Genomic DNA, 17,241 nt, shown 5'->3' with positions numbered 1-17,241 from the left:
GATTGCTGGGAATTGAACTCTATAAGCCATCTTTCCAGCCCCAACATAGTTCTCTTAATGTGAATAAAGATAACAAAAAAATGTTGCTGAAACCAGTCATAGTCCAGTTGGATTATGTTAGAAAAATTTCTGTAATTTGAGATATATTCTTTCTTTTTGAAATTTTTTTGAAACAGGATATTTTTATATAGCCATGGCTGTCTGGAACTTACATATGTGGACCAAGCTGAGAGATTGGCAAGGCAGAGAGATTGCCCTGCCACTGTCTTCCAGGGCCTGGGATCACAGGGATGCAGCTCTAAACATAGCTGTTTTTAAAATGACTCATCTTTAAATTTGAGAACGAAAACATAAAATAAGTTTGAAAAGGAACCATTATTATTCTCTGCAGTAATAATTTAAGTGTGCATATAATCTCACATTCTCAATAATTTGATTATTGTTTGCTTTGTTAATTTCACCCATTTAAAAAATATTTGAACTTTTTTGTGTGCATACATCTGTCCCATTGTCCTATGTGGCAGCGAGAGGACAAATTATTGTTGTCCGTTTTCTACTTTTCCTATGTAAGTTCTAGAAATTAGACCCAGGAAGTTGTTTGGCTAAGTAAACTCATTGACCCTTACTTGTATCTAAAAATTATTTATGTATGTGTTGGTGTGTAAGTGTGTATATGCCACAGCTCAAGTATAGAAATAAAAGAAAAAATTGTAGGAGTAATATGGGTCTCCTGGAGATTGAACTCAGGTTATCAGGTTAGTAGCAACCACTTTACCCAGTGAGACAATTCTCTGACATTCACTTGTGGTTCTGAGAAAGTGTTATGAACAAATGTTCACTGCTAAGAATAAATTAACACATTCCAAAAAACAAAACAAAACCAACACACCATAGTAGTATATCATTTTCACTTGCAAATAGGATTTATTACTAAAATCATCCTGTTTTCCTGTATCATTAGATGACAACATGTTTATAATCTGAAAAGAAGACAATATTTTACTGATGAAATGTTTTAACTAATCTTATTTTAGCATCAGTGATTTAACATCTACAGATCAGTGGGAAATTTCTGTGTTGTTCAAAGCTGGCAACCAAACCTTTATCATCATAGAAAGATGATTAAAGTAGAATGTTGTTTTCCAGTCTCCATTTATCCATCATAGCCTAAAAAGAATCACATTACAACACTCACACATAACAGAAAAAAATTAGTGTCATTGCTGTTGCATTATCTACTATTTTGAGATAATTTTCCCAGAAAGCAGTACTTTAAGAGAAAGTTTGAAATGGTAACTAATATGAACAAAAAGAAGCAATGAACATTAAATATATATATATACATATCCTAGCACATCAAGCTAAACAAGGCTTCAACTCCATAAAGCATGACTGTTTCTAACTACAGCATCTGTTATCATATGTTCTCACAAACATAACTGTTCCTAATCACAAAGGGACAAATGGTTATGATTGAATAAAATGTAAAACATACATTCTGTATCCATAGACATAGATCAATCACATAAGAAAGCTAATATCCCTAAATGCTGATGGGTAGAAAAATGTAGCTGCAACTTGGCACAGATATTTGTGCTTTTCAAGCTTAAAAGCTCTGTAACATGGGTTGCATTTCACCTCCAGAATACATTCTAAGGCCCTGATTAATCAGTAGCAGATGACTCTTGTCATCTGCATTGATCTGGTGTTTGACTTGTGTTGGATCTAAATAGACCCATAACACAAAGGCTTTACCACACTGCTTACATTCATAGAATTTCTCTCCATTATGAATACTTTCAAGTGAATGAAGACTATAGAAATGTGAAAAGGCTTCACTATATTAAATACTTTGATGAGGTTTTTTTCCAGTATGAATTCTTTTATCACTCTGAAGATGAATTTGACCTGAAAAGATTTTACTTTGCATTATGTTTATAGTTTTTCTCAAATGTGTGCTTTTTTATGCTGTGGAGAGTATTATGTTGTGCAAATATTTTACCAATTTGTTTACATTTATAGGATTTCTCTCCAGTATGTGTTCTTTTATGTCTTTGGAGATGACTATGACTTATAAAGGCTTTACCGCATATGTTACATCCATAGGGTTTCTCTCCAGTATGCATTCTTTCATGTACTTGTAGGGAACCTTGTTGTGTAAAGGCTTTATCACAAAGATTACACTTATAGGGTTTCTCCCCAGTATGTATTCTTTGATGTGTTTGGAGATGATTGTGACATGAATAGGCTTTATCACACTGATTACATTTATAAGGTTTCTCTCCAGCATGCCTTTTTATATGTTTTTGAAGATAATGGTGACTTGTAAAGGCTTTATGACATTGATTACATTCATAAGTTTTCTCTTTAATATGTGATCTTTTATGATACTGGAGACTAGTGTAATAAGAAAAGGCTCTACCACATTGATTACATTCATAGGGTTTCTCTCCAGTATGTATTATTTTATGTCTTTGGAGATGACTGTGACGTGTATAGGCTTTACCACATTGATTACATTCATAGGGTTTCTCTCCAGTATGTGTTCTTTTATGAACTTGTAAAGAACTGTGTTCTGAAAAGCCAATATCACACTGACTACATTCATAAGGTTTCTCTCCAGTATGTATTCTTTGATGTGTTTGGAGGTGACTGTGACATGTATAGGCTTTATCACACCGATTGCATTTATAAGGTTTCTCTCCAGTATGCATTCTTATGTGTTTTTGAAGATTATTGTGACTTGCAAAGGCTTTATGACATTGATTACATTCATAAGGTTTCTCTCCAATATGTCTTTTATGCCTTTGGAAATGACTGTGAAATGCAAAGGTTTTACCACATTGGTTACATTCATAGCGTTTCTGTCCAGCATGTGTTTTTTTATGTATTTGAAGATGATTACGGCATATAAAGACTTTACCACATTGCTTACATTTATAAGATTTCTCTCCAGTATGTGCTCTTTCATGATACTGGAGACTATTGTGATAAGCAAAGGCTTTACCACACTGATTACATTCATAGGGTTTCTCTCCAGTATGTGTTCTTTTATGTCTTTGGAGATGACTGTGACGTGTATAGGCTTTACCACACTGGTTACATTCATAGGGTTTCTCTCCAGTATGTGTTCTTTTATGGGCTTGTAGAGAACTGTGTTGTGAAAAGGCTTTACCACATTGATTACATTCATAAGGCTTCTCTCCGGTATGTGTTCTTTTATGCCTTTGAAGATGACCATGACTTGCAAAGGCTGTATCACATAGATCACATTCATAAGGTTTCTCTCCTGTATGTGTTCTTTTATGTATTTGGAGATGACAGTTCCATGCAAAGGCTTTACCACATAGATCACATTCATAAGGTTTCTCTCCTGTATTTGTTCTTTTATGTATTTGGAGATGACAGTCCCATTCAAAGGCTTGATCACAATAATTATATTCACAGGGTTTCTCTTCAGTATCATCTCTTTCATGCCTGTGAAGATAATTGGCACATGTGAAAGCTTTATCACACTCATTACACTGTTGAGTTTTTATCTGTATGAATTAATATTATAATTTAGTCTAATGGTAAAAAGGAATCAGATACTAGGATTTTATCACTTTGTTTACATTCATGTGTTCCTTCTTCATTATGGGTTATTACGCATCTTTGACAAGACCTCTGCTGGTAAGAACATTATTACATGGCTCACATTTATAGCATTTTTTATCTATAAGAAGTTTTTCACATATTTAAAGAGAGCCAGAATCACAGATTTGCCACACTGGATGAATTCATAAATTTTCCTGTAGTGTGAATCACACCACATTTGCAAAATGAACCAGGACAATCAAGAATTTCCATATTTCTAATACCCATAGAGATTTTCTGCAGTTTTATATCCAATTCCAAACTTGTATCACATTCATAAAGTCTACTCAAAGTGGACACTACTAAATATCTTCTAATTTGTTCTGGGAGAGAAAGGGGCATATTGCTTCTTTCAATATCCCCCAAGTTCAATGACATGTATCCATTGTGACATACGATATACCCATTAAGAGATGAATAATAAAATAAAGCTTTCTACATTGCATTCACACAGTTTACTTTTTTTTTTCTTCTCACAGATATGTGGAAAAGGGTTAAGGTATCTCATTCATGACTCTCATATACTGCTCCTCTCACTAACATTTAACAATGTTGGTACAAGCATATAAGTAATACCAGCTATACTGTGGACTATTTGCTTATTAGAATATTTTGAAGATATGCTTAACACCTATTCAAAGTATATACCTTTTGCAATATTTAAGTGAGACAGATTGGCAGTTCTACAGCATAGCTCTAGTGGGGCTATGGTTCAAATGGTGATATCTGTTAAGGCATTTTTTTCTTTGTCTCCTTTCTAAGATGAGTGCCTCACAAACACAAATCAGACACTTGACATTGAGGTACATGGATTTATGAGTATGTAATAATCATCAATACACTTAAAGAGGCACTTTTTTATGTAGTGGCTTTTTTCTTTTTTAGAACTTCTAGAGCCAAGTTAAACTCCTTCAGAGACATATTTGTATCAGTTTGCACATGAAAATTACCTTCCATCTCTTCTAGAACTTTCAAATTGTTCTTCAATATAATGGTCTTCCCAATTGTACCCTAAAATGCAGTACCAGAAAATGTACATATTATTGGAAATTTAGGGAAAATTTGTTACTATATTCAGTGAACATTAGAACCATGCTTGATTATTTACTTCATTTTTCCTCATTCTCAATTGGAATAACAGAAGATCATCAATAACAAAAAAATTTCTCCCCTTATTTTAAAAAGTCAAAGGAAATTCACTATCTTACCTATATCAGTGAGGTTCCTGTAGGTCTCCAGCATCACATCTTTGTAGAGACTCTTCTGGGAAGGATTCAGCAAAGCCCACTCTTCCCAAGTGAAATTCACATGCACATCATCATAGGTCAGTGCATTCTAAAATATCCCATACATGTTTAGAACAAAAAACATGATACTGGCAACACTGCAAATGTACACTTCATTGACAATATATTCACATAATTCTGGTGCTTCCCCCACTTATTTTTTTTTTACATAGTAGTTCCAATGTAATCACCAAGTCATTGTAGAAGATAACATATAATGAGGTTTATCCTGTCATTTCTGAGCCCTTTATATAGGATATAGTCTTTCGGGAGAAATGTCAATCAACACATAAGAGACAGAAAGAGAGAAGCAAAGGGATCATACTGAGCAAATGTCAGAGATATTGTATGAACAATTAACAATTACAAAAAATGATGGGCAATCTGGGTATACTGGCTCATGGCTTTAATCCTAGCACCCTGGAGAGAGGAACAGGTGTGTATCATTGAGTTGGAGACCTAGTTTATGCAGGACAGCCAGAGATACATATTAAGACCCTGACTCCCTTGCAAAAATCAGTCAAACAAACAAAAAAGATCCAAAGAACTCAGAAGTCTTTAGTGAGGTTTACACATTCACTCTGGTTCTGCCTTCAGAAACCTGAAGTGTCCCAGGTTTAAATTATAACATTAAGATTTTGCTGAAAGGGAAGGTATGTTTAAACAGTTATAAGTGGACCAATGAAAATATTAGCAGTTTAAATACTGATCATAAATATGCAACATAGTGCAGGAGAGATGATTCAGGAGTTAACAGCACTTGCTGGTCTTGCAAATAATTGCATTCAATTGCCGGTACTTATGTGGGGGCACCCAACTATCCACTACAGGAACCTCACTGATACAGGTAAGATAGTGAATTTCCTTCCTTTGACTTTGTAAAGTAAGGGGAGAAATCCCCTAATCAAAAGCATTTCAGGTAATGAGTGGGTTTTGGGATGATTCTATCAGATTACAGTTCATCATTTTGGGAGCTTACAACAAAAACTCAAGGTAGAAAATTAATTTAAAAGCCATGGACAAACATTGTTTCCTGGCTTGCTCTTTTGTGTAACCACTATCAAATGCTAAGCCAGATTTTTTTTTATCCAGCCCAGAACCACTCGATTAGGGATACTGCCACCTTCAGTGAAAGAGACTTCCCAAATCAATCATCAATCAACACAATCTCTCAAACAGACAGTCTGATGGGAACATGGCCTCAATTGAGGCTTCCTCAGATGACTTTAGGCTCTGAAATGTTGAGAGCTGTTCTACAAGTTTAGAAGCTATGTGTAGATGCTATGAGGACACAGTTCCCATGGATGAGGAGAGGAGTTCCAGGCCTGGGTCTGAGGTATCCAAAGAACTCCAGGGGAGACAAAACTGAGAAGCCACAAACTGGCCAGTAATCTTCATCCACTCAAAAGGGGCCAGTGTCAAATGCACTAGCAGACACGGTTTACCAGGTACCAGGATTTTCAAAAGAAGCTAAGGGGGTGATAAACTGTGCTGGAGAAACAAAGCCCCATGCATGAAAATGGTCAGACTCAAATAAGTATTTAACCTGAATTAGAAGGAATTCACCAATTGTTAGTGTTAGATGGAGCATTTAATCATCAGTAGATGAGAAAACACATCTGTTTAAGGTAGAGATGGCAGGTGGGTTAACCCCTTTGAAGTCTCCACACCAATGTTATGAAGTATAATATGGTGAGGGGTTATCTTTAGCTGGCCCAAGCCAAGTTGTATCCCTGAGAAATTAAAAAATACAGCAGTCTGGTAGAAAACAGGTTTATTGGGAGAGAGGAGTGAGAACTGAGAACCTGAGGGAGGGATGGAGGCAGAAAAAAGGACTTGTAGACAGGCAGTCAGACAGGGAGTATCAGATAGCCATGAGGGCAGAGAAGGGCCATGTTAAAAGGGGGGCAGGGGAAGAGGGAGAGAAGGAGGGAGGGAGGGAGGGAGGTAGGGAGGGAGGGAGGGAGGGAGGGAGGAAAGAAAGACAAACACAGAGAAACAGACAGACAGAGCTGTGGTAGCTTGCAGTCTTTTTATATGAAGCATATACCTGGCAACAGCAGCAGGTGATGGAGGCAGATGATGACCTAAGTAGTTGCTAGGTCCCCAAGAGCAGGCTACTGCAATTGCCTGTACACTGACAACTACAGAGACAAAGTTCACCCACAGAACAGAGACAGGAGAGAGAATCTCAGGCATTAAAGATACAACAGAAAAATGAATATACTGGTCAAAAAATGTTAACTATGAAAGTTTCCTGGCACAAAACATCCAGGAACTCTGTATCATTATGAGAAGACAAAAACTATAAATAATTGAAAGAGAAGAGAAATACCAGCTCAAAGATCCAGGGTATACTTTAAACAAAATCATTAACAAAAATGTTCCTAAGCTAAAGAAGAAGATGCCTATCAAGGTACAAGAAGAATACAAAATACTAAATAGATTGGACTACAAAAAAAGTCCATTTCTCACATAATAATCAAAACATGAAATACATTTATATATTTTATTTGTATATATATAGATAGAGAGAGAAGAATATGACAAGCTGCAATAGAAAAATAAAACAATAATAATAATAACAACAACAACTAAATTATAAAGCAGACCTATTAGAATTATACCTGACTTCTCAATGTAGACTCTAAAAGCCAACAGGGCTTGGATACATGTGCTGCATGCAGACTCTAAAAAACTACAGATGAAAGCCCAGATTACTATACCCAGAAAAACTTAAATTACCATAAATAGAGAAAATAAGATATTCCATGATAAAGTCAAATTTAAACAATATCTATCAATAAATACAGCTCTACACAAGGTGCTAGAAGAAAAAACTCAATCCAAAGAAGTTAACTATACACATGGATTCATAGGAAATAAATAATCTCACATTATCAGCAAAACCAAAAGAAGGAAAGCACACACAGACATACCCATACACTCATATGAATCAATCTGGTGTAGCCATTTTAATATGTAACAAAATAGACTTCAAACAATAGTTAATAAAAAGAAATGGGAAAGGATACTACATATTTATTTTAAAAAAATCTACCAAGATAACATTTACATTTTTAACATCCATACCATAAGAGCACTCACTGCTGTAAAAGAAACACTTCTGCAGCTTAAACAACACATTGACCTTCAAGCACTCATAGTGGGAGGCTTCAATACCTCACTCTTATCAATGGACAGTCTCTCCAGACAAAAACAAAATAGAGAAATGCTCTAGCTAACTGATATCATAAACCAAATGATCCCAACTTATATTTATAGAATATTCCACCCAAACACAAAAGAATATACCCTTTTCCCAGAAACTCATGGAACTTCCACCTGACGATGTACTCAAACAGTGCAAGTCTCAACAGACACAAGAAAACTGAAAGAGTCCCCTGCATCCCATCAGACTACCATGAATTAAAGCTGAACATCACCAACAAGGAAAACAACAGAAAGCTTAAAATCTCAGGGAAATTGAATAACTCTCTACTGAATGAAAAACAGGTCAAGACAGAAATAAAGAAAAAACATTAAAGACTCTCTAATTATTCAGTGAAGATGAATACACAACATATCGGAACTTATGGGACACAATGAAAGTGGTGATAAGAGGATAGTTGATAGCACTAAGTACATACATTAAAAACAAATTGGAGAAATCTCTTACTAGCATCTTAACAGCACACCCATAAGCTCTAGAACAAAGAGAAGTGAGCATATCTATAAGGAGAAGACAGCAAAAGAGGGCCCAACTTGGTTAAATAGAAAGAAAGAGAACATTAAAAGAATCAATGAAATAGAGTTGATTCTTTGGGAAAAACAACAAAACAGACAAATGTTTATTCAAACTAACTAAAAGAAGAGAAAGAATGTGCAAATTAAAAAATGATAAATGAAAAGGACATGACAATGAAGAAATCCCAAGAATCATTAGGACACATTTTAAAAACCTGTACTCCACCAAGTTGAAAAATCTGAAAGAAATGGATAATTTTCTTGATAAAGTTAAATTAAGATCAAATCAGCAATTTAAGCAGACCTATAATCCCTAGTGAAATAGAAGAATTCATTAAGACTCCCCTCCAAAAAAAGAGAGACAAAAACCAAAACCAACCAACCAAACAAACAAACAAAACAGGGATGGATGGTTTTAGTGCAGAATTAAACCACACTTTCAAAGAAGACTGAACATCAATACTATTCAAAATATTATAAAAATACAAACAGAAGAAACATTACCCTATTCATTTTTATGAAGCCACAGCAACTCTCAAACCCAAACCAGATAAATACTCTACAAAAGAAGAATATTACAGACCAAGTTCCCTCATGAACAAAGATGCATAAATACTCAATAAAATCAATAATTAATCAAACCCAGAAATGTTCAAGTAAGATTCGTCCCAAAGATGCAGGCATGGTTCCACAATCAAAAATCAGTAAGTGCAATCTACCATAAAAATAAACTGACAGAACAAAAAAGCCACAGGATCATCTAATTAGACATGGACCAAACCTTTGAAAAAAATCCAACGCCAATTCATGATAAAAGTCTTGGCAAGAATATGGATACAGTGACATGCCTAAACTTAATAAAGAAAATTTACAGCAAGCCTATACCCAATGTCAAACTAAATGAAAAGAAAGTCAAAATGACTCCATTAAAATCAGGAATAGGAAAAGACTCTGTCCATATCTGTTCAATATTGTACTTGATATTCTAACTAGAGCAAAGGCAACTGAGAGAGACCAAGGGGACATATGTAGGAAAGGAAGAACTCAAAGTATCCCAATTGGCAGATGATATGATAGTATACATAAGTGACTCTAAAAATCCCACTACCAAACTCCTATGGCTGGCTCCAAGATTAAAAAAAAAAAAATACAATGTCTCCTATATAAAAATGACAAACAAGCTGAGAAAGAAATCAAGCAAACAACCCCTTTTACAATACAATACACTCAAACAATATAAAATATGTTGGAATAACTTGAAAAAAGCAAGTGAAATATTTGTATCATAAAATCTTCAAATCTTTGAAGAAAAAAATTCAACAATATATCAGAAAATGTAAAAACATTCATGGATCAGCAGGATTAAAATAGTAAAAATGGCCATCCAACTAAAATCAATCTACAGATTCTACATTATTCCCATCAAAGTTTCAAAACAATTGTTTATAGAACTTGAAAGAAAATTCCTACCTAATGTGGAATAACCAAAACCCATGGTAGCTAAACCAATCCTGAACAGTAAAAGAACTGCATGATATTGGTAAAAAACACGCACATACATTGATCAACGAGATGGAATTGAATACCCAGACATAATTATGCCCACATATGGACACCTGATTTTTGATAAGGAATCCAGAAATAGGCAATGGAAAAAAGACAGTACTGGTTAAACAGTATCTCTGCATGGAGAAAAACTTGCAAATAGATCTATATTCATCACTCTACACAAAACTCAAATCCAAGTGAATCAAACACATCAAAATAATACCAGACACACTGAAACTGAGAGAAGATATAGTGGAGAACAGCCCTGCATACACTGGCTCAAACTACAACATTCTGAACAGAATATCAATAGTGCAGGCACTAAGATCAACAATTAATGAACGGGATTTCATGAAACTTAAAAGTTACTGTGAGACAAAACAAACCAACAACAACAACAAAACCCACAGTCAATGGACAAAAGAGATAGGTAAAGGAATGGGAAAAGATTTTTTACCACCTCCACAACCAATAGAGGCCTAATTACAAAATGTATAAAAGGATTCAAGAAATTAGATGTTCAAAGAATAAAAAAATTCAGTTAAAAATAGGGTATTGATCTAAATAGAGGATTATCAACAGAGGGATCTCAAATGGCAAAGAAACACTTATAGAAATGTTAATCATCTTAGTCATCATGAAAATGCAGAAGGTACTTTGAGATTTCATCTTATACATATCAGAATGGCTAAGGTCAATAATATAAGTAACAGCTCATGCTGGCAAAGATGTGGAGTAATTCCTCCTTTGCTGGTGGGAGTACAAACTAATCCAGCACTATGAAAATCAATATTGTGATTCCTCAGAAAAACCCCTAAGCTTGGTCTACCTCAAGACCCAGCTATACCCTCTTGGGCTTAGACCCAAAAAATGTTCCATTGTACCACAAGGACACTTGCTCAATTATAATCACAGTAAGTATTCATTACAGTCAGAAACTATAAACAACCCAGATATCCCTCAAGAAGAATGGATAAAGAAAATGCTGTATAGTTACTCAGCTGCTATGACATTATGAAATTTACAGGAAAATAGTTGCAACTAGAAAACAATCTAAATGAGCTAACCAAGCCCCCCCCCCAATATGGTTATATATTCACTTGTAAACAAATACTAGTTATTAGGTAAATGATAATCAAGCTATAATCCACGGAGAGTATAGGTAAAGTGGACAGCTGAAGCATGGATCTCCCTGGAAACAAGAAATAGAATGGATTCTGTGAGTGGACTGGGAGTGAATGGGAACAAAGTGGGAGGCATCAGTTGGGAAGGTGGAGAGTGCAGTGCAGGGAGAAATAGAATTAGGAGGCATTTAGGGGTTAGTGTAGAGACTTAGCACACTAGTAACTTTTGGGGATCTACGACGGTGACCTTAGTGAGGACTCCTAGTAATGGAGAATACAGAGTTTGAACTGGCCATCTTTTATAGCTAAGCAGGGTTACAGTGGTGCGACTGTTACATTCAGTTGAGTTGTTAGAAGAGGAGCTCCATGGAGATCCCTAAACAACCCAGGATGAGGCTAGGACAGAAGGTTGTTCTCTGAAAACTGACAGCAGGGCTGTTGTTGAGGACAACAACTTCCACACAGCTCACTGAATGTAGAGAGGTAAAGAAGGTGCAAACTTGGAGACTCCACCTGTGGGCTCTAGTCTATTTGGCATAAGAAAGTGCTCTACAGGCTACAGAAAGAGAATTCTGGACACCAATTCACCTAAATAACCCTCCATGTAAAATCTGTCCTGTCTGCAAGATGTGCAGGGGCAAGCTTTTTGGAGTGGCAAACCAGTGTTTGGTTTAACTTGAAGCTTACATGATGAGAAAGAACCTATGGGCTACACTACCAGGACAAAAATCTCAGAGTCTTAAATGGCAAGGACGGGGCATTGCGAGGATATGTAACAGGTCCTCTGCTGATATATTATGGCTGTTAGCATGCTGATTTTGTGGGACTCCCAACAGTGGGAGCAGTTGTACCTCTAACTCACTTGCTCTTGGGATTCTTTTCTCCTATTGGGTTGCCTTGTCTAGACTCAATATGAGATCTATTGCCTTGTCTTTTTCTATCTTGTTTGGTGTTGTTTGGCTATCCTCTCTTAGAGGCCTGCTCTTTTCTAAAGAGGAAATAGAGGAAGGAGAGTGGATCTGTGGAAGAGAGAAAGTAGGTTGGACTTAGGAGGAATGGAGGAAGGGGAAACAGTAGTCAAAATGTATTGTATGAGAGAAGAATTTACCAGGCTCTTTTCTGCAAGCTGTCCTCTCAGAGGCTCTGCCAGCACCTAAGACAGAATGCAGATATTCACACACAGCCAACAATCTGATTGAGCCTGAAGACCCTAATGGAAGACCTAAAGGAGCTGAAGGGGATTACAATCCCATAATAACAACAGAGTCAACTAACTGGACCCCTCAGAGCTCCCAGGGACTAAACCACTAACCAAAAAGTATACAAGGGCCTGTCCATGGCTTCTGCTACAGACATAACAGAGGACTGCCTTATCTTGCATCAGTAGGAAGAGAGGTGCTTGGTCCTGTAAAGGCTTGATGCCCCCAGAGAAGAGGTGAGAAAGGAGTGGGTAGGTAAGTGGGGGAGCATCCTGTAAGAGGCAAAGGGGTAGGGCCTTACGGAGGGGAATCCAGAAAGGGTGACAACATTTAAAATATAAATCAATAAAATAATAAGTAAAAACAGAGAAAGAAGTGGGTTGAGTAAATTGCCTAAACTATAATTTACTTGCTGTTTTGTAACGGACACAATACTGACTGTGAGAGTCCTTTATAGATGAGAGGAGAGCATAGCCAGGGCAGGGGCATCTGGGAGAATCCAGAATGGACATGACCCTGAGCCATGTGAGGAGAGGGTGGAAGGAAGAAAGGTGGACGGTGGGGCAGACTTAAGAGGCCAGGAGGGTAAATGACAGATGAAAAAGATGGGGTAACCAAAATGCCTGGATTACATAAGGAAGAACAGCTGGGAGGAAGACAGCTCAACCCCTGGGCTAGAGTGTGGGGTATGCCAGGCATACCCTGTAACAGACAGAGACTGAGGAATGCTGGGGAAACTGATCGACAGCTCTGCTTTGATTTGTCCAATAGGCACCTCAGCCATTTTCTCCAGGGTTTGAGACGTAATAGTAAGGGGAAAAATGAGAAGGTTGAAGTGATTTACTGATGATATAAAAAATAATTTTAAAAGGTTGAAACAGGCTTTATGATCGACGATTCTTCAGGGGATAGACATATGTATTAGAGCATACCAAGAATTATTCATACCTTTCTCTCAGGTTGTTCATTTTCTGACAGGAAAAGTAACATTCCTGTTATGTACAGCCATACCAGTTTGTCCAGATCTTCTATGTTGGGTGAACTGGTGTAACTACAGAAATTTGGTATACTGGCTGGTTTTGTGTCAACTTGACACAAGCTGGAGTTATCACAGAGAAAGGATCCTCAGTTGAGGAAATGCCTCCATGAGATCCAGCTGTAAGGCATTTTCTCAACTAGTGATCAAGGGAGGAGGGTCCAGCCCATCGTAGGTGGTGCCATCCCTGGGCTGGTAGATCTGGGTTCTATAAGAAAGCAGGCTGAGCAAGCCAGGGGAAGCAAGCCAGTAAGTAACATCCCTCCATGTCCTCTGCATCAGCTCCTGCTTCCTGACCTGCTTAAGTTCCAGTCCTGACTTCCTTTGGTGATGAACAGCAATGTGGAAGTGTAAGCTGAATAAACCCTTTCCTTCCCAACTTGTTTCTTGGTCATGTTTTGTGCAGGAATAGAAACCCTGACTAAGACATTTAGTGTTTAGAAATAAATTCAGTTCCCCATCTAGATTCTTGTATGCCCAAAATGAACTCCCCAAAATGGCCATTTTAGACTTTTACTGATGTCTAAAATTGATTACCACACTACTCACTGCTAATGCCAACTACAGTCACCTTCCTTCCTCCCTGTTCCTTTCTGAGCTGTGACTATACCAGCTTCAAAAGTGGTCAGTGAACATAGTTCTTATACAGGTCCCTCTTTATTTGTAATCCCCACCCCACGCCCCGACAAAATCCAGGGAGGTTGTAGGACACTCATTCACTTATGTCTTCTTGGTTGCACTGAATGGTCAGGGCACAGCCTGAAAGGGGTTGCATGATTGTTGTCCAGGCACTGGGTGTTCGAAACAAGTCTTAAGTATGAGGAAAGGTTGAGCTACAGGAGTTGCTACTCTCAACAGAAACAAATATAAAAGCCCTTGAGTAAAGGGAATGAAATTCTTAATGACTGAGAAGCATTGGAGAATAGAAACAAGAGATTAGCACACAACTTCATAAAGAAAATTAATTTTTCAAAGTAATACCAACAATTAACTTTTAAAAAGAGATAAATATAAGTGAAAACAAACACATAGGTCCTTTATAATGGTGACCCCTGCAGCAGGCTCTCTTAAACTTTAGTCTGTGATCTAGCTAATGCCTAGATTTGTTTCACTCCAAAATGTACACAGTAAACTGTTTGTCCTGTTCAGTCAGAAGGCAGATGACGTACTCCACATGTAAATCCTTTTCCTGTTACTGAAACTACTGAAACTGACATTTCATTATGTGACTCAATTGAATAATTTTAAAACACTGTTATGGTATAGCCCTTTAAAAGAATTTGGGGATTTTCATCAAGTGGAAAGCAAGGTCATTGCCCTGGGGAGCAACAGACTGGAATCAAGGCAACCTGAATCAGCATAGTTTGTCTCAGAAATGATTTTCTAAAAGGCTGAACAGCTATTCTAGAATTACTATGCCTTCCCAAGGAGAAATCATTAACACACAAGTAAAAGATTAAAGAAAATATTTTTAATAACAGCATGCACGCAGCGCTGGCTAATGATCAAGAGACAGCTGAGAAGAGATTGTACGTTTTACTTTTGCTGTCACCCTTAAGAATCAACCCCTCCCCAAGGGGCCTGGCTCTAGACCATTACCAGCTCTCCCAAGCATGTTCCTAGATTTACAGAAGGAACTCTGTTTTATTCTCAATACACTTGGAGCTCCCAAGACTTAAGCCGTCCTGGGTTTGAGAAAAAGCTGTTTCTTTTCCATACGTGAGGTCCCTCATGGAAAGACTTGCTTAATCAGGCCAGCCCTCAGCATGACAATGCTTTCCTTTACAAACGGTTGTCACCAAGTATAGTCTTGTCCAGGTGGCAAAACTATGCTTTTCTCAGCTAGCAAACTGGACCTTTATGGCACACCAGGCCTTAATGTTGGCTGTGACCCTGTCATGCCCCCCTCTGAAAAGCTTGTTAGAGGCCTGCTCTACGATATGAGAATGGGCCTAGTGGCTGACTGTAAATCAGAGTTGTCTCCTTTGTTATGGTTGGGAGTCAAATGTCTGGACAATCATGGTGAATAAACCATGCCTGGTTAGTAAACTATTTATCTGTGGGGTGTTTTAGATGCAGTCTTCCCTCAGCTAAATTCCAGTTGGTGTCCCTTACTATCTCCTAAGGACTGGTAAATTCTTTAATCATCAATTCTATTCTTCTACATCACTGCATAATATTGGAGTGCTACCCAACACATGAGATGCCTTTTACAACCTCCACAAAGTTAACTCCAAATAGATATTACATTTAAAGTTAAATGCTAAGGGCAGAACGTGTAGAAGACACTAGAAAAAACGGGGGCTTTCCAAGTTTGGCATCCTGACAAAGATGTCTCTACACACAGATTCTGGTTCTAAATGCTTTGCATAGATACATCTCCCACAGTGAAGTTATTCAGAGGACTCGACGGGGTCCAGGGACTGTCTGGTACCACAAAGGATCTCACAGGTTGCAGCATCTGGAGGCTGCTTACCACCCACTTTGGCTCCTGCAGCTTAGCTGTCGGCCCCTCCCCTTTCTACGCAGTAACCCGGTGCTCACAGTGTAGCACTAGTGCCCATCCTCCAATAAACTACTTGCTGTTTTCCAACCCAGCTTCCAGAAGGGCCCACCACTTCAGATCCCCAGGCTTAGCTGCTTGCTGCTCCCCTTTGTGGGCAGTGAGTGACCCCGTGCTCACCATGTCGCAATTTCGGAGCTCGCCTGAGCGCGCCTCACAGCACCCAGCAGCAGGGCTCAGAGCACATCAGAACCATTAAAGACAGCTCAGCTACAGGGAACCTGCAATATGGCACCCGGAAAAACCCTCTTTGTTGTCTCAAGGGCAGATCTGCCAGGAAGCCCTGATTGGCCAGTGTGTCTTGAGTGACACGAGCACCTCCCTTAGGGTTTGAGTGTCTTAAAGGAACACTGGATAATGTTTGCAGCCCAGGTTTCTCGTCCAGGGCCAAACCTTTTGCAGATCTGCAGCATCTGCATACTCTAGCACTTGTGCCTGTCTTCCAGTAGCCTATCTGACTGTCTTCCCACCCAGCCCAGGGGAGGACCCATCACTTAACCCCTGTAGCTCAGCTGCCCGCTCCTCCTCTTAGGGGCAGTGAAACTGAGTTTCCTAAGTAGCAATTTACACTTCCCCTTCTTCTTCCTGGAATCGAGACAGCTAACAGAGCTTCTTACTGAGCTCTGAGTGGAGTTATCAATCTGTCCCGAAAGTGGAAGGGTGCCCGGAATATTAACAATTAAAAAGAGTTTCGTTTTGTAGATAAACTGAGGCCACTTAGGTATGACACAATGCAGTAAGAAAAACAGGAAGCAGATGAGCAGATGACACGGTTGAGCTCTATTGTTAGTAAGCAAATGTTCCCGAGTGAGAAGGTTCAAAAACAAAACAAAATAAAACCAAAAACAGCTGTATTAGTAAAGGTTCTCTAGATGAGCAGACCTAATAAAAATGAATCTCTATGTATATAGAAAATAGATTTATTAGAATGTCTCAGAGGCTCTGGTCCACCTAGATACCACTGAGTGTCTTCCAATGGAAACTTGAATAATCCAATAGTGGTCAGTCCATGTTGCTGGATGTTTCAGCATATACCAGAAATCATGAAAAAGTAGGCTCTAATCCCTGTTTAAAAAAAAAAGAAAGAAGAAAAGAAAACACA

At 38.0% G+C, this 17,241-nt stretch overlaps 1 protein-coding gene across 1 annotated transcript; it reads right to left on the bottom strand.

Annotated features, from left to right (window-relative positions):
• Positions 1 to 1,010: 1,010 nt before the first annotated feature.
• LOC308433952 (uncharacterized protein) lies at positions 1,011 to 16,349 on the bottom strand. Its single transcript, XM_080934108.1, has 4 exons — positions 16,260 to 16,349; positions 4,845 to 4,971; positions 4,587 to 4,647; positions 1,011 to 3,477 (listed from the first exon to the last, which is right to left on the bottom strand). The coding sequence occupies exons 1-4, from the start codon at positions 16,260 to 16,262 to the stop codon at positions 1,920 to 1,922; spliced, it is 1,749 nt and encodes a 582-aa protein (XP_080790234.1). The 5' UTR covers positions 16,263 to 16,349; the 3' UTR covers positions 1,011 to 1,919.
• Positions 16,350 to 17,241: the final 892 nt, after the last annotated feature.

The sequence above is a fragment of the Micromys minutus genome (genome assembly GCF_963924665.1).
Source record: "Micromys minutus genome assembly, chromosome: 21".
Lineage (NCBI taxonomy): Eukaryota > Metazoa > Chordata > Mammalia > Rodentia > Muridae > Micromys > Micromys minutus.
This window is presented reverse-complemented; position numbering and strand designations above follow the sequence as displayed.